Here is a 13,693-nt window from a genome sequence, read left to right as displayed (position 1 = left end):
CCCCTTTCTGGAGTTTGGAACAGAAACACAAACATAAAAAGAATGTCTCCAGCTTGAAGGAGGGTTATTGCAATGCAGTGGGAAGTTTATATGCTGCTTGTTATGATACACAGCCTAGAGTGTAATAATTTCAAAGCAAGTGTTATTATACGTAGAGAGCAATCAAATATCTCATGAGAGACAGTTTGGAAGGGCTCAACTTATTCTTACACAGCTAATGTAAGAAATAAAGAACTCCTCCTAATTACTAAGACATCAGGTATGTTTATCTGTTAAATGTTAAGTGATCAAAATAATACTTGATTGGAGAAAGAGGGTTTCCTCTTAGGTATTTTTTTTAAGAGTGTTTTACTTTCATAGAACCACGGACTGGTTTGGGTTGGAAGGGACCTTTACTCAATTATTTAATCCAAAAACCAGCAGCAGGGTAAAAGATGTGTAGGATTTAATTTCTAAGTCACAAATGCAAATGAAATGTCCAATTTAGGTTACATTTTAATGCTCACTGAGATCTTTCCACTCAGACTTCACCCAGAGGCCCCTCAGCTCTACATGTGGGTGAGGGCAGGGCTGCCTTTCTAGGAACAATTTAAGCCCAGTTTAAACTGCTTGGAAATTCCTACCCTAAGGCTGTAGCAGCTTATTCCACATCCACTGTTCTACCTCAGCTGTGTCCTGGACAGGCTTTGAGAATCAGGGGGAGGAAATTCCTCTGAAGCACCTGCTGGAGGGCCCTGCAGAGCTTGGTTATGTTTGGTGCTTGTAGAGGGGAAAGACAAACCCTGAGGAGCACAGATGGTGCTTCCAACAGTGTGGCAAGTGGGGAGGGATCCAGGGCAGCTGTTCCCAAATGCCCACATGGAACCCACATGGACCCCACATGGTGCCAAGTCTACCTTATCAGCTGGGCATTGTCGTGGGGCTTCCGAGGCAGCAGCTTCAGCTTCCTCCAGTCCAGAAACTCATGGAGGCTGGTGAAAGGGTCCTGGGAGATGGAGCACTTGTCCATGTCATTCCACACCTCCACTCCCACCAGGGCCACTCGGATATTCAGGGGCCTGTAGAACTAATGGGGGGAGAAGAACAGAGACACGTCCCCAAAAGGCATTTTAGACCACCCAGGATTAGGGAATTTCAACAGAAACAGGAGGAGGCACCTTCCCTGTGGAGGTTAAAAGAGTGTCCTCTCCAGGGCAGGAGTGAACACCTGATAGGACTGGCTCAGCCAAAGCAATTCCATGACATCCAGAGGGGAGAGTCAGGGCACCATTAGCAGTGGAGCTGAGCTAACAATCCCAGTATGAGGAAGGATTCCAGACTCAACAGACTGAACAGCCTGAGGAAACAAACCCTGGATCTTTGTCTGGTTCCTGTGCCCTGCAGCCCCCTGGAGAACAGTCCCATTTGCTGAGCTCAAACTAAGCATGAGGCAAAAAATCCACTGCAACATGAAAATGAGTTTGGAGCAGGGAGCACAGAAACACCTCCCCTCCAGCAGGGAGTCAGCAAGACAATTATGGATGAGGCAGAGGTGCCTTCAGCAGCTTGTTTTTCATCAGGAATGCTTCTCCTTGAGCTATTGCCCTTGAAGGATCACTTGATAAGTTCTCAGCTAAATTAAGACTGTCTCAGTTATAATTTCACTACTGGACTCCCAATGCTTTCTGGCCAAACAGCCCAACAGAAATTAACTCAGATTTGTTCAAAAACCACTGTAGAGGACTCTTAGCCATTATTGTCAATAAATTACTTCAAAAGAAACAAAAAAAATCCACTGTATGTGTGTCTCTTATTGCTCTCACTCAGCCATCTGCTTCCTTAAACACTAAATATTTTTAATTCTGCCATTTTACCTGGATTATACATAATATTAACTGTGTCTTCACAGGTCCTTTGTTGGCCTTACAGTCAGACCTTCCCCTGTTCATACAACATAGAATGGATTGGGTTGGAAAAGACCTCCGAGATCATCAAGTCCAACCCTTGGTCCAACTCCAGTCCCTTTACCAGATCATGGCACTCAGTGCCATGGCCAAGCTCAGTTGAAAAACCTCCAGGGATGGGGAATCCACCCCCTCTCTGGGCAGCCCATTCCAATCCCTGAGCACTCTCTCTGCAAAGAATTATTTTCTGCTCTCCAACTTCAATTTCCCCTGGCAGAGCTTGAGCTGTGCCCCCTTGTCCTATTGCTGAGAGCCTTTGTTGCTGCCAAGGGCTTTGTTCTCCAAATTTCTCCTTAGAATAATCCTCTTATTTTCCATAGGTGATTATCCCCACCTCTTCCCAGGTGGATAAAACCTTGCCTGTCTTTAGGAACAACACTCCCACAGATCCACACATCCCATATCCAGCAGAGCAGAGCTCCCAGCTTTGAATACCAAAGGGTTAAATTTACTCATTGGATTTTACTGGTTGGAGAGAAACATTGCTCTGAAATACTGGAGTATTGGGAAAATAAGCATTAGGAAAGCTCCTTGAAAAGGAGATCAGGAGAAATGGGGGAGGTTGTGAAAGCTGCTGATCTGAGCACAGTGTCTTTCTTAATTTACCAGCAGAAGAAACAGATTTCACAGCAACATCCTTCAGCAAGGTTGGGAAAAGGGAGACAAACCTCCTGTTCTTACCTTATCAACGTAGTTTGCAATTTCTATCAGCCTCTGCTTGATTTTTTCCACATCTTTGCCTTGTCTCTGAAACTTGGAAGGTAAAGGGTCAATGGACCAGCAGCACCAATTCCAGTTTCCCCCCAGCCACCACCTCACCCCGTGGGCACCTCAGGGGGGTTTGGGGATTACAGAATGCAGCCAAATCCATCAGCAGACTCCTGTTGGATTCATGGAATCTTGGCCTGCCTCAGGATAGGCACAGCCTATGGGAAAGGATTAGCTCAGTTGGTTCAAACTTGGTTGTACTAATGCCAAGGTCATGGGTTCAATCCTCTGTGTGGGCCACTGACTGAAGAGTTGGACTCAATGGTCCTTGTGGGTCCTTCCAACTCAGAATAGTCTGGGATTCTGGGATTTTGGATCTCAGGAAAAGGTTTAAAAACCTCTGAATCTTACACAGGAGTCTTTTAGGGAGTGATGTTTTGGGGGAAAAGGCTCTTCTCTTAGCAGATCTTGCAGCAGGGGGATTGCAACTCCAAGGACACAAAAAAATATTGTGGGGCAAAATAATTCAAACCAAGTTTTAGCTCTGTCTCCCCTCCAGCTCAGGGGAACATTTCTGCAGCCAGTGCTGGTTCCTGGCCTTGGAGGTGTCTGTGGGGCCATGAGGAAGGCAGTGGTGTTCCAAAGGGATGGAAAGCTGCTCCAAAAGCTCTGACAGCCCCACCCAGGGCAGAGGGAACAGCAACCAAACTTACCTTGCTGAAAGAGACTCTGGGCAGTGAATTCATATTTGCCTCTTCTTCAGCAGTGACAGACACTGCTTTGAGAGTCAAACTCCATGAAGTATTGCAAATCATTTTACAATTGACTCTCAGTACTGGCCTGTCTTAATGAGTCCTTCCCTTGCCTGGGGAGGTGATTTACTTGTGAAAACCATCCTATTATTGACTGGAGCACATTCCAGGCACTGCCACGGTAACTGGGCTGAGTTCCCCATTTCCTGCTCGTGCTTCCCATCAGTTTTTGGGTTTTATTTCCTTACCTCACGATTATCTGCCACGATAACAAGCTCCACATACTTCGTTGTCTTCAGAGTCTCCCTCTTGTGCTGTCAAAAAATCATGAAAATTGTATTTTGTTTCCAGCCTCAGCACAACAAAGTGCTTGCAAGAGGAGATGCACAACACCTCCCATTTCCAAAGGTTTCACTCCATATGGATTTGCACTGTGCTCCTTCTCCTGGGGGAAGTTTCCCTCAGAAAGACCCCCAGGGTTTGATCACAGAAAGCAGAGAGTGGTGCAAAGTCTCTCCCAACCTTTCAGCTTTCTGCAGTTGAAATGCTCTGAGTTATCTTTCCCACAGGAGAATCTCACCTCTAGCAGGGAGACCTTTGCTGTTTCCAAGGCACATCTAAGGAAGTGATGAGGTAACTTCTAACAAACATTTCATGCAACAGACAAACTGGCTGCTAAGGCAAAGGAGAGATAAAGGGATACTGAGCCAAGCAGAGAAGAGGTCAAGTGGTCAGCTGATAAATTATGGAGGAAGAAAAGCCCAGGAATAAAAACTGCAGAAGAAAAGCAGAACCAACTGTCAGTGCCTGGGGAAGCAAAGTAAGACTCTGAAAATGGAAGGCATACACTGAATTTTGTATCTGCATATTCATATCAAAGAGCTGGGCGTGATACTTGAAGTTCTAAATGCAGGTCTAAAGGAAAAGAAATCACTGGAGAAAGGGAATGATTTTGCAATAGTAAAAATCATAGCACAGCTCCTCTGCTACCCTCAATTTAATGAGCTATTAATGCCTGTAAAAGTTGTGTGATTTACATCTATTCTCTCATTCCTTCCATGTGTCTGGAATCAGAGAGTGAGGGAAAAGAGATCTCAGCAGAGTATCTGATCTTCCTGCCAGAACTTAAGGGGCTGAAGCAGATGTCTGACCTACTACTGACCACGATGGCTTGGACTAAACCGGTGCTCTGTAACCTAAAACATGACTAAAGCTTTCCAAAGAAAACTGCTCCAAGTCAAACTGTGTGATCCCCTAAGCTCAGCTAGAGCTGGACATCTCCTTCCAGCCAAATTTCACAGAGTTTTCTTCCCATTATCAAAGTGTTCCTCTCCATAATCTGCAGAGAAACGATTTGGGATGTTTTGCAAGAGACCTCGTGGTCAGAGGAAAGGGAACAATGTAATCTTTGATTTTTAAACTCATGTTTAATAGTGTCAAACAGCCTTCAAACTGCAGTAACTGGAAGAGAGTTAAGTTCCAACTGGGCAATAAAAAAGCAGTAAAAGCTATTGATAATGAGCTAAACATCAATATATAAACCCTTCAAAGAATTGCACTTATTAGGGGGTGTGGAAAACAAGCTGAGGTAGCTGCTCTTACAACTTGTGCTGTTTGGGCTCTCTGTCCCTGTCTAATGCTCTGCCAGAGCCAGCTGTGCCCTCCACAGGGTCAGGGTGTGTGCAAGGGCTTGGTGACGTGGCCCTGCCTCACCTGCCACTGCAGCAGTGCCTGGGGATGGGCTGGATGGGAACCAGGACACCAAGAAGTCACTCTGTCCCCTCCTGCACTCCTGGAGCAGTGGCAGGTGCAGTACAGAGGGCCTGGCATGTCTCAGAGGACTTCAGCAGAACCCACACTGCTCTGGCAGGGCTCGATGGCACAGAATCACAGAATCATTTGGGTTGGAGGGGACCTTAAAGCCCACCCAGTGCCACCTCTGCCATGGGCAGGGATACCTCCCACCAGCCCAAGGTGCTCCAAGTCCCATCCAGCCTGGCCTGGGACACTCCCAGGGATGGGGCAGCCACAGCTTCTCTGCCCAACCTGTTCCTTGCAAAACCCCTCAGACATAAGTGAGATGCCACCTAAGGCAAAGGGCCACGTGGGTGTGGTTTTGATGGGATTGATCTCTCAGACACTAAAGTCAAATTGTCCACAAATTTATCATGAGATCCTGGAGAGAGAGGAGCCCTCAAGGTGCCTCCCATCCTCTTCCAAATGAGGAAAGAAAGATGACACAGGAAAATCCACGTGCAAAGATACAGGCAGAGCTCTGGTACATCAGTCACTTTAAAACATTTCCTTTTTGCCAAGAGTGAAACTGTTTGGAGTGGAGAGAGTTTGCTGGAGAGAAATTTGCTCACAGGGTATCACCACAGAAGCCTCTGGGACTGCCTTGAATAACAAGTGTGTCCCTGAGCTTTGCCCCAGGGCTCTGTGCATTCCTAGGACTAAATATTGGTTTGTAAAACAGACCCAGCTTGGAGTTGTGTCAGCCCAGCCCAGCCCAGTGCCTGAGCCAGCCCCTCAGAGCCAACTGCTCAGTCACAGCCAGGAGAGATGCACAGATGGGGGACACTGTGCTTTGCTCCACTCACTGCTGCCTTTCTCCCCTGCTTCTCCCACACCTGATCCCACCAGGAGACTGCTGTCCCATGCAGCTCTAGCCTTTCCTCGTGCTCCCCTGCCTGGGAACTAGCATGGCTTGGATCACGCTGCAGTGGGGCAGCCTCTCTCTTTCTCTGTGATCCACTTGCCCCAGAGGACTCCCCTGCCTGAGCTGGGGGCCACCAGCACCACCAAAGTGGTTTTGTGGCTACAGAGCAAACTCCACAGTGCAGGGGCTGTCCTGCCCATCAGGCTTGCTCTCTGTAGGGTCCTATCTCAGCAGAGCTCAACTGGAAACACACTCCCTGCTGCAATTTGAGGGTCCACTGAGTCATGAAATGACCCAGCACTTCCAGAGCCCCAGCTCCAATGGGGCAAACCGTGTCTGCAGACCCCTGTGCACCCCCTGAGCTGCTCTGCTGGAGCTCATGGTTCCAGCTGGGAGGCTGAGGCTGCTGCTTGTCCCATGGTGTATCTGCACTCACATCCAACCCAAAGGTTGGGATAACTCTGTGACACTCTGATCTCACAGTTCAGCTCTGCTCAACAAGGATTTAGTGCAGGGAGTAAGTGAAGAGTCAGGGGGAAACACTGAACAAGAACCTCCCCCTGAACCTGAGATGATTTCTGAATAATTCTGTCACCCAAGGGAGTTTGGAGCAGCCTTGTGCCTCCCTGCTTTGCAGGTCATCTTTATTCAGTGTGTCCTGATGACAACCCTGAAATAGGAAAACTCACTCCATTATGTTCCATTTGACAAAAAGGGTTCATTAGAAATGTATCCAGCACACTCATTATATACATTGTACCTATCCATATGATGTGACTGGTGACAGGGTTTATAATTATGTCCACTGAACCACAGCAAAAATAGTTTTCAGATATTTAAAGTGAATTCTGGGATGTAGTTGGAGCCATCAACAGTATGTGAGAACCACAAGGGTAATAATAAAATTGCTTTGACTGTCGCAGCTCGTTACGTGCACAAATTTTATTTCAGTGTTGCACTGATTCCATCAGTGAAATTCAGGCAAAAGCCACAAAGAATTTGGGGGAACCTTAAAGAAGTTATGAAAAGTACTTTTCCAATGCTTTCAACCTACAGGTATTTTTAGAAATGCATTTAATTCTTAAAACGATATATGGAAGGGCTAATGCTTCAGATGTAATATTTAATATTCCTGAAATATAAAATAACTTCATTCCACTACCCAAATAATATTTAGGGATGTAATTTAGGTTGCTTTCCTTACAATTGACCTGATGCAGAGACTGGTCCTACATGCAAGTCCCAATCCCCATAATTGACATTTACTAAATGCTGAGGGCAGATTTGTATCCTCATATAATTCCTGAACACCTAAACCAGCCCTTCCTACAATCCTCACCCAACATGCAGACAAACTTACCACAGTATTTCCTCTTCCTGATTTTTAGCTCATTTGATTTCCTCCAGGTTCCATTAGCATTTCACATTAAGTGCATTTCTGCCTACACAAAAGCAACTACAATAATACATCTGTAAAAGAATAGGCTGAGAACTTCTCTGCATAAAAGACTTTCCTACTAGAAGGTAAAGTTTCAAAGCCTGGTAATAGCACAGCAGCACAGCTCTCATGTTCTCCTCCACCTTGGGTGGGCAAGAACTTTGCCACAGTGTTCTTAGAGGGTCTGAAATCCTGGGTACAATCATACAAGAACCAAAATATATTATCACAGTAGGATGAAAATAATATGTTGAGAAGAAAGCAAAAAGCAAGCTGTGCATGCAGGATGGAGAAAAAGTAATAAAGCTTTACCAAACCCTTCCAAGCCTGCACTTGAGCAGGTGACACCAGTGATGATGATGTGGGTTAGTGTTTAGCTCAGAACCAGAATTCTGCCAGGCACCACCATGGAAATGCTGCCAGGGATGCACTCAACCAACCAGACACATCAAAGTGCATCCTCCACCAACCCTGCCAGCCTGGGAACTCTGTGCTGTGTCACTGGCATCAGCCACCAACCCTGCCAGCCTGGGAATGCTGTGCTGTGTCATTGGCATCAGCCACCAACCCTACCAGCCTGGGAACACTGTGCTGTGTCACTGTCAGCAGCCACCTACCCTGCCAGCCTGGGAATGCTGTGCTGTGTCATTGGCATCAGCCACCAACCCTGCCAGCCTGGGAACACTGTGCTGTGTCACTGTCAGCAGCCACCTACCCTGCCAGCCTGGGAACACTGTGCTGTGCCACTGGCATCAGCCACCTACCCTGCCAGTCTGGGAACTCTGTGCTGTGTCACTGGCATCCTCCACCTACCCTGCCAGTCTGGGAACGCTGTGCTGTGTCACTGGCATCAGCCACCTACCCTGCCAGCCTGGGAACACTGTGCTGTGCCACTGGCATCAGCCACCTACCCTGCCAGCCTGGGAACACTGTGCTGTGCCACTGGCATCAGCCACCAACCCTGCCAGCCTGGGAATGCTGTGCTGTGTCACTGGCATCAGCCACCTACCCTGCCAGCCTGGGAATGCTGTGCTGTGTCATTGGCATCAGCCACCAACCCTGCCATCCTGGGAACGCTGTGCTGTGTCATTGGCATCAGCCACCTACCCTGCCAGCCTGGGAACACTGTGCTGTGTCACTGGCATCAGCCACCTACCCTGCCAGCCTGGGAATGCTGTGCTGTGTCATTGGCATCAGCCACCAACCCTGCCAGCCTGGGAATGCTGTGCTGTGTCACTGTCAGTAGCCACCAACCCTGCCAGCCTGGGAACCCTGTGCTGTGTCACTGTCAGCAGTCACCTACCCTGCCAGCCTGGGAACCCTGTGCTGTGTCACTGTCAGTAGCCACCAACCCTGCCAGCCTGGGAATGCTGTGCTGTGTCATTGGCATCCTCCACCTACCCTGCCAGCCTGCGAACGCTGTGCTGTGTCATTGGCATCAGCTCTCACCGCAGAGATGTCCAGCTGGTGGCCACAGGATCCTGGGGCCAGTCGCAAATTCTCTGCTCTGTAGATCTTGTGTTCACTTGTAGCACCTTCTAATGGCTCCAGAATGTAGCTTTGGTTTCCCAGCACAATAATTCCCCTGGGACACAGGAGAGCAGAGTAAGATGCATGGTTTGGAACTACAACAGAGTTACAACAGGTTTAACAGTGATGGAGTCTGAGAAAGCAAACCCCTGATTTACAGTGTCACGGGCGAGCGGAGCAGCAAACATCAGAGCTGTGCATTTGTCACTGCACACACTTTACTTTAAAAAAAGCTCACAGAAAATCTGTCTCTCCTGAAATGCTGCACTGCAGAGCAAAATTATATTTATGTTGGATTTGTTTTCCGTTGTGCCAGTGACGCATGGCCAGCGCTGAGCAGAGTCATCAGGTGCTGCCAGGGCCAGTGGCACAGGGGATGGAGCCACAGCCTGGTGAGCTGCCCCTGGAGGGACAGGGACAGCCTGAGACCATTCCCTCTGGGCAGCAGTGTGCATCCCACCTCCCACCTGAAATGCAGGTGGCTCTGCCTGAGGGAGGAGGCAGGGCAGTGTCAGGATGGGTTGTTATCAGGGAAGCTCAGACACACCACCAGTGGGTTCCTGTTTAACTCTTCTTACTGCCCCAAATAAGAACTTGGACAGCAATAGAATCATAGAATCATAGGCTCAGTTGGGTTGAAAGAGACCTCTGAGATCATCAAGTCCAACCCTTGGTCCAACTCCAGTCCCTTTACCAGATCATGGCACTCAGTGCCACGGCCAAGCTCAGCTGAAAAACCTCCAGGGATGGGGAATCCACCCCCTCTCTGGGCAGCCCATTCCAATCCCTGAGCACTCTCTCTGCAAAGAAGTTTTTTCTGCTCTCCAACTTCAATTTCCCCTGGCAGAGCTTGAGCCCATCGTGCCCCCTTGTCCTATTGCTGAGTGCCTGGGAGAAGAGACCAACCCCCACCTGGCCAGAACTTCCCTTCAGGGAGTTCCAGACAGTGCTGAGGTCACCTCTGAGCCTCCTCTTCTCCAGGCTAAACACCCCCAGCTCCCTCAGCCTCTCCCCACAGCACTTGTGCTCAAGTCCTTTCACCAGCACCTGCTCTCTGAGGAGCTGATTTTCCATCAGTGAAAGAGGTCTTGCTGCACTACTTTAAGCTGAAAAGAGGAAAGAGGGGTTAGGAAGAGAAAGAAAGATGCTCCAAGAAAGATGTGGAAGAACATAGGACACATAGACAATTCTGGGCTTCATGAGCTGCTTCCTAACCAAAAATCTCCCTCCCTGGATACTCCAGACAACTCACCAAATAAAAAAAAAAACATTCTTTGGTTCTTGTGCTGGGTCCTGGCCTGTTATTCTAAGATGTTACAGTAAAACAAAGTTGACAGAAGGTTGGATATGTGAGTCTGAGAGAGCTGGGACTGAGAGAGCCTGGAGAAGAGAAGGATCCAGGGAGACCTGAGAGCCCCTTCCAATGCCTAAAGGGGCTCCAGCAGAGCTGGAGAGGGACTGGGGACAAGGGATGGAGGGACAGGACACAGGGAGTGGCTTCCCACTGCCAGAGGGCAGGGCTAGGTGGGATATTGGGAAGAAATTCATCCCTGGCACAGGTGCCCAGAGAAGCTGTGGCTGCCCCATCCCTGGGAGTGTCCCAGGCCAGGTTGGACAGGGCTTGGAGCAGCCTGGGCTGGTGGGAGGTGTCCCTGCCCATGGCAGGGGGTGGAACAAGATGAGCTTTAAGTTCCCTTCCAACCCAAACCATTCCATGATTCTGTGATGTCTCCACCTCCAAGGAAGGTCTTTGCTCAGCTCAGCAGAGCAGACAGAGTGGGGTGGGTGTCCATGCCCTGCACATGCTGGATCAGCATTTCTGGGACTATATGGCACAAAGTAGGACAATCCACACCAAAACATCTGGAATTTCCAACTGTACCTGCAACTGCAGGACCACAAAGTGAGAAAACTCCTGGTCATGGGCAGAGCATTAGAAAGCAAGAAGTGGCTTTACAGAAAGGCTCAGGAAGAAATTACTGGGTAAAGAAGGAATTTAACCTTTTCTGCCTGACTTGCACCCTGAGCACATTCTGCCACCCACACAGGAGGGTGTTGGACAATTCCTACAGCAGGCTGGACATCAGGCTTTGTTGGGTACCTGTGTGACCACAGAAAACCCCCCTCTGAAGCCCATTTCTCTGTACTAAACTAGGGACAAACACCTGTTTGTGGGGTGTTGGAAGCAACCATCAATTAGACACTACACTGGACACTACACTTCATTACTAATTGCTTTCCTGACTTTAAATTATGAAAGCTTTGAACCCTTAAGTGCTGGCAAAGGTTGAGCAGCAATAATTACCTGGAACTCCATGAAACTTTTAATTGGCCATGGCATTGTTCCTCAACTCCTCCTCTAAACTGCTCTATACCATCTATATTTGCTGTTAAACTGCAACCATTTTCAGCCCAAAGCTGGCTGCATTTTATTAGTGTCTTTTTGGTGTATTAGAAGTGTCTGCCCTTTTTCTTTCTGTCTGTGCAGCAACAATGGCAAGATACTAAAACCATTATGAGACTGGTATGTGTCCAATTCTTCTGCAGAAAGCTAAAAAAAAGAGAGAAAGACCCAAAAGCAGACTAATGACACCAGGAAGACTGATTTAAAGATAAAAAGGAATATTGCTGGGAAAAAGCTGCCTTAGCTGTTCTATTCTTAGCAAGGTATGATGAAGGAAGTCGAAGCCTTTGGTGTCCCAACCAGTTAAGTGAAATATTCATTCCAAGCTGGCTGCACAGTCTTGCTGCAGAACATCATTAACACAGTTCAACCAACCAACAGACAACCATTCCAGTTACTGGAACAGCTACAAGTCCAGGAGCAAAAAGAAGACTGCAAAGCCATGGTAATAAATCTGTTCAACAGCATTTGCAGGAGCCTGTTTGACTGCTCTGAACCAAGAACTGGGGGCTGGTAATTCATTTGTCACCTCCTGAGCCCCCTGGCAGAGCAGGTAAGACACATCCCTGACCCCCTGCACTGCAGGCTGGGTGTGATGGATCACAGCTGGAGAGCAGGGCTGATTTATCCCAGAGCCCTTGCAGCTCCAGCTCCATTCCAGCAGCTCTGGGGACACAGGAGAGACCTCTGGGCAGGGCACCCCCTGCTCTGAGTGACCTCACACCCAACCTCTCAATTACTGTCAGACCTGCCTTACTCCTTGGGGAAACGAGGACAGTTTATCCCCTTTACTCCACTAACCAGCAACTCTGTAATCAGCACAACCAAATAAGGGCTGCTGTCTTTGCCTGGTGCAATTAATCATTTAATTTTGGAGGCAGCTGCAATGAGCACTGGAGGCAGGAGCCCATTAGTCACTGTTTGAAACAGGCCAGCCCTGCACTGGCAACTCAAGCCCAATATTAAACCATGAAGGGGTTTATTTTTAACATTAAACTGATACTTCTTAGAACATTCACTTGAAAAATGAGAGACTTAAATAATTGTCTTTAGTTATACACACACTAGAAAGGCAGAGACTTAGAAGTCTCCTCTTACTGGGTAGGATTCTATCCTTTTTTTTTTCCTATTTTAAAGCCAGCCTCATGAGTTCATATCCAACACATGCCACATCAATGCCAACTCTCCAAAGCACCCCTTGCATACCCAACTACCGTCTGAAACAACTAAACAACCATTTCTTGACCCCTCATTTTCTGTAGGTGCAGCAGACACAGACAAATGATCATACAGCAGAGTGATGAATTTTGGTTTTTCCTCAGCATATCAGAGTCAGAGCCATGACAGGAGGAGCCTTTAAGGACAGTCCCACCCTTGCATGTGGAGCAATCCCATGGCAAAGAAAATCTGCAGATTCGGCACAAAAGCAAACATATTTTCCACTTAAGGTACTCTGATCCCTCGAGTGCTGCCTACAGGATATCAGCACTTGGCTTGGGACCATCTGTAATAAGATAATGAATATCAAATATGAATTTTCTTGGCCAGCCCTCTGGTTTTGACTAATTTTCTTTCCCTACAATTGCATCTTTCCCCCCATCCACCAGTGCCAAGCACAGCACCTTAAATATGTATCTGGTCAAAAGCTATGGTTTCTGTCTTTTCTTTTTCCTTTTTTTTTTTGTTTGGTCTGAACCAAAAAAACCCACTAATCATTCAATACTAAGAATTTGATGCAAATAAAATAAATCCATAACTGCTGTTTCCTTCCACTTCCACTGGGTGTGTTAAAGGAGCCTCTGTTGGTCCTTCACCAGTGCTGTGTCTCCATCACATCTGAGCCATCCTACTGTCCCAAAGCACAAGATGGTGCCACTTTTCTATTTTTCAGAAGCCTATAATGTTAAATAATATGATGTTTTCCATTGTGACAAATAGGTAGTAAATTAAGCTACAGCTTCCCAACCAAAAACCATACAAGAAAGCCCAGTGGGACTTTGGGATGCTCCATAAGAACAACTTCCACTGACTGAGATCTGAGGCATCTCTACCAGGCAAAAAGACTCCCAGAATTCCCAAGCTCTAAATATCTGGAGATAAAAGCAATAAAATGTGTTCGAGTTTTCATAGAATGGATTGGGTTGGAAAAGACCTCCGAGATCATCAAGTCCAACCCTTGGTCCAACTCCAGTCCCTTTACCAGATCATGGCACTCAGTGCCACGGCCAAGCTCAGCTGAAAAACCTCCAGGGCTGGGGA

General features: G+C 47.6%; 1 protein-coding gene across 1 annotated transcript in view; it reads right to left on the bottom strand.

The window, feature by feature from the left end:
* The window catches only part of ADAM12 (ADAM metallopeptidase domain 12), a 214,191-nt gene that overhangs the window by 59,372 nt on the left and 141,126 nt on the right, over positions 1–13,693 (bottom strand). The window contains exons 6-9 of the mRNA XM_071563503.1: positions 8,902–9,085; positions 3,652–3,717; positions 2,625–2,696; positions 897–1,066 (exon numbers count right to left, since the gene is read on the bottom strand). Of these exons, the coding sequence (XP_071419604.1) occupies positions 897–1,066; positions 2,625–2,696; positions 3,652–3,717; positions 8,902–9,085 (492 nt within the window). The remainder of the gene's footprint in view (positions 1–896; positions 1,067–2,624; positions 2,697–3,651; positions 3,718–8,901; positions 9,086–13,693) is intronic.

This window comes from Pithys albifrons, chromosome 9 (genome assembly GCF_047495875.1).
Source record: "Pithys albifrons albifrons isolate INPA30051 chromosome 9, PitAlb_v1, whole genome shotgun sequence".
Lineage (NCBI taxonomy): Eukaryota > Metazoa > Chordata > Aves > Passeriformes > Thamnophilidae > Pithys > Pithys albifrons.
The sequence above is the reverse complement of the archived record's forward strand: the minus strand, read 5'-3'. Positions and strand labels throughout refer to the sequence as shown.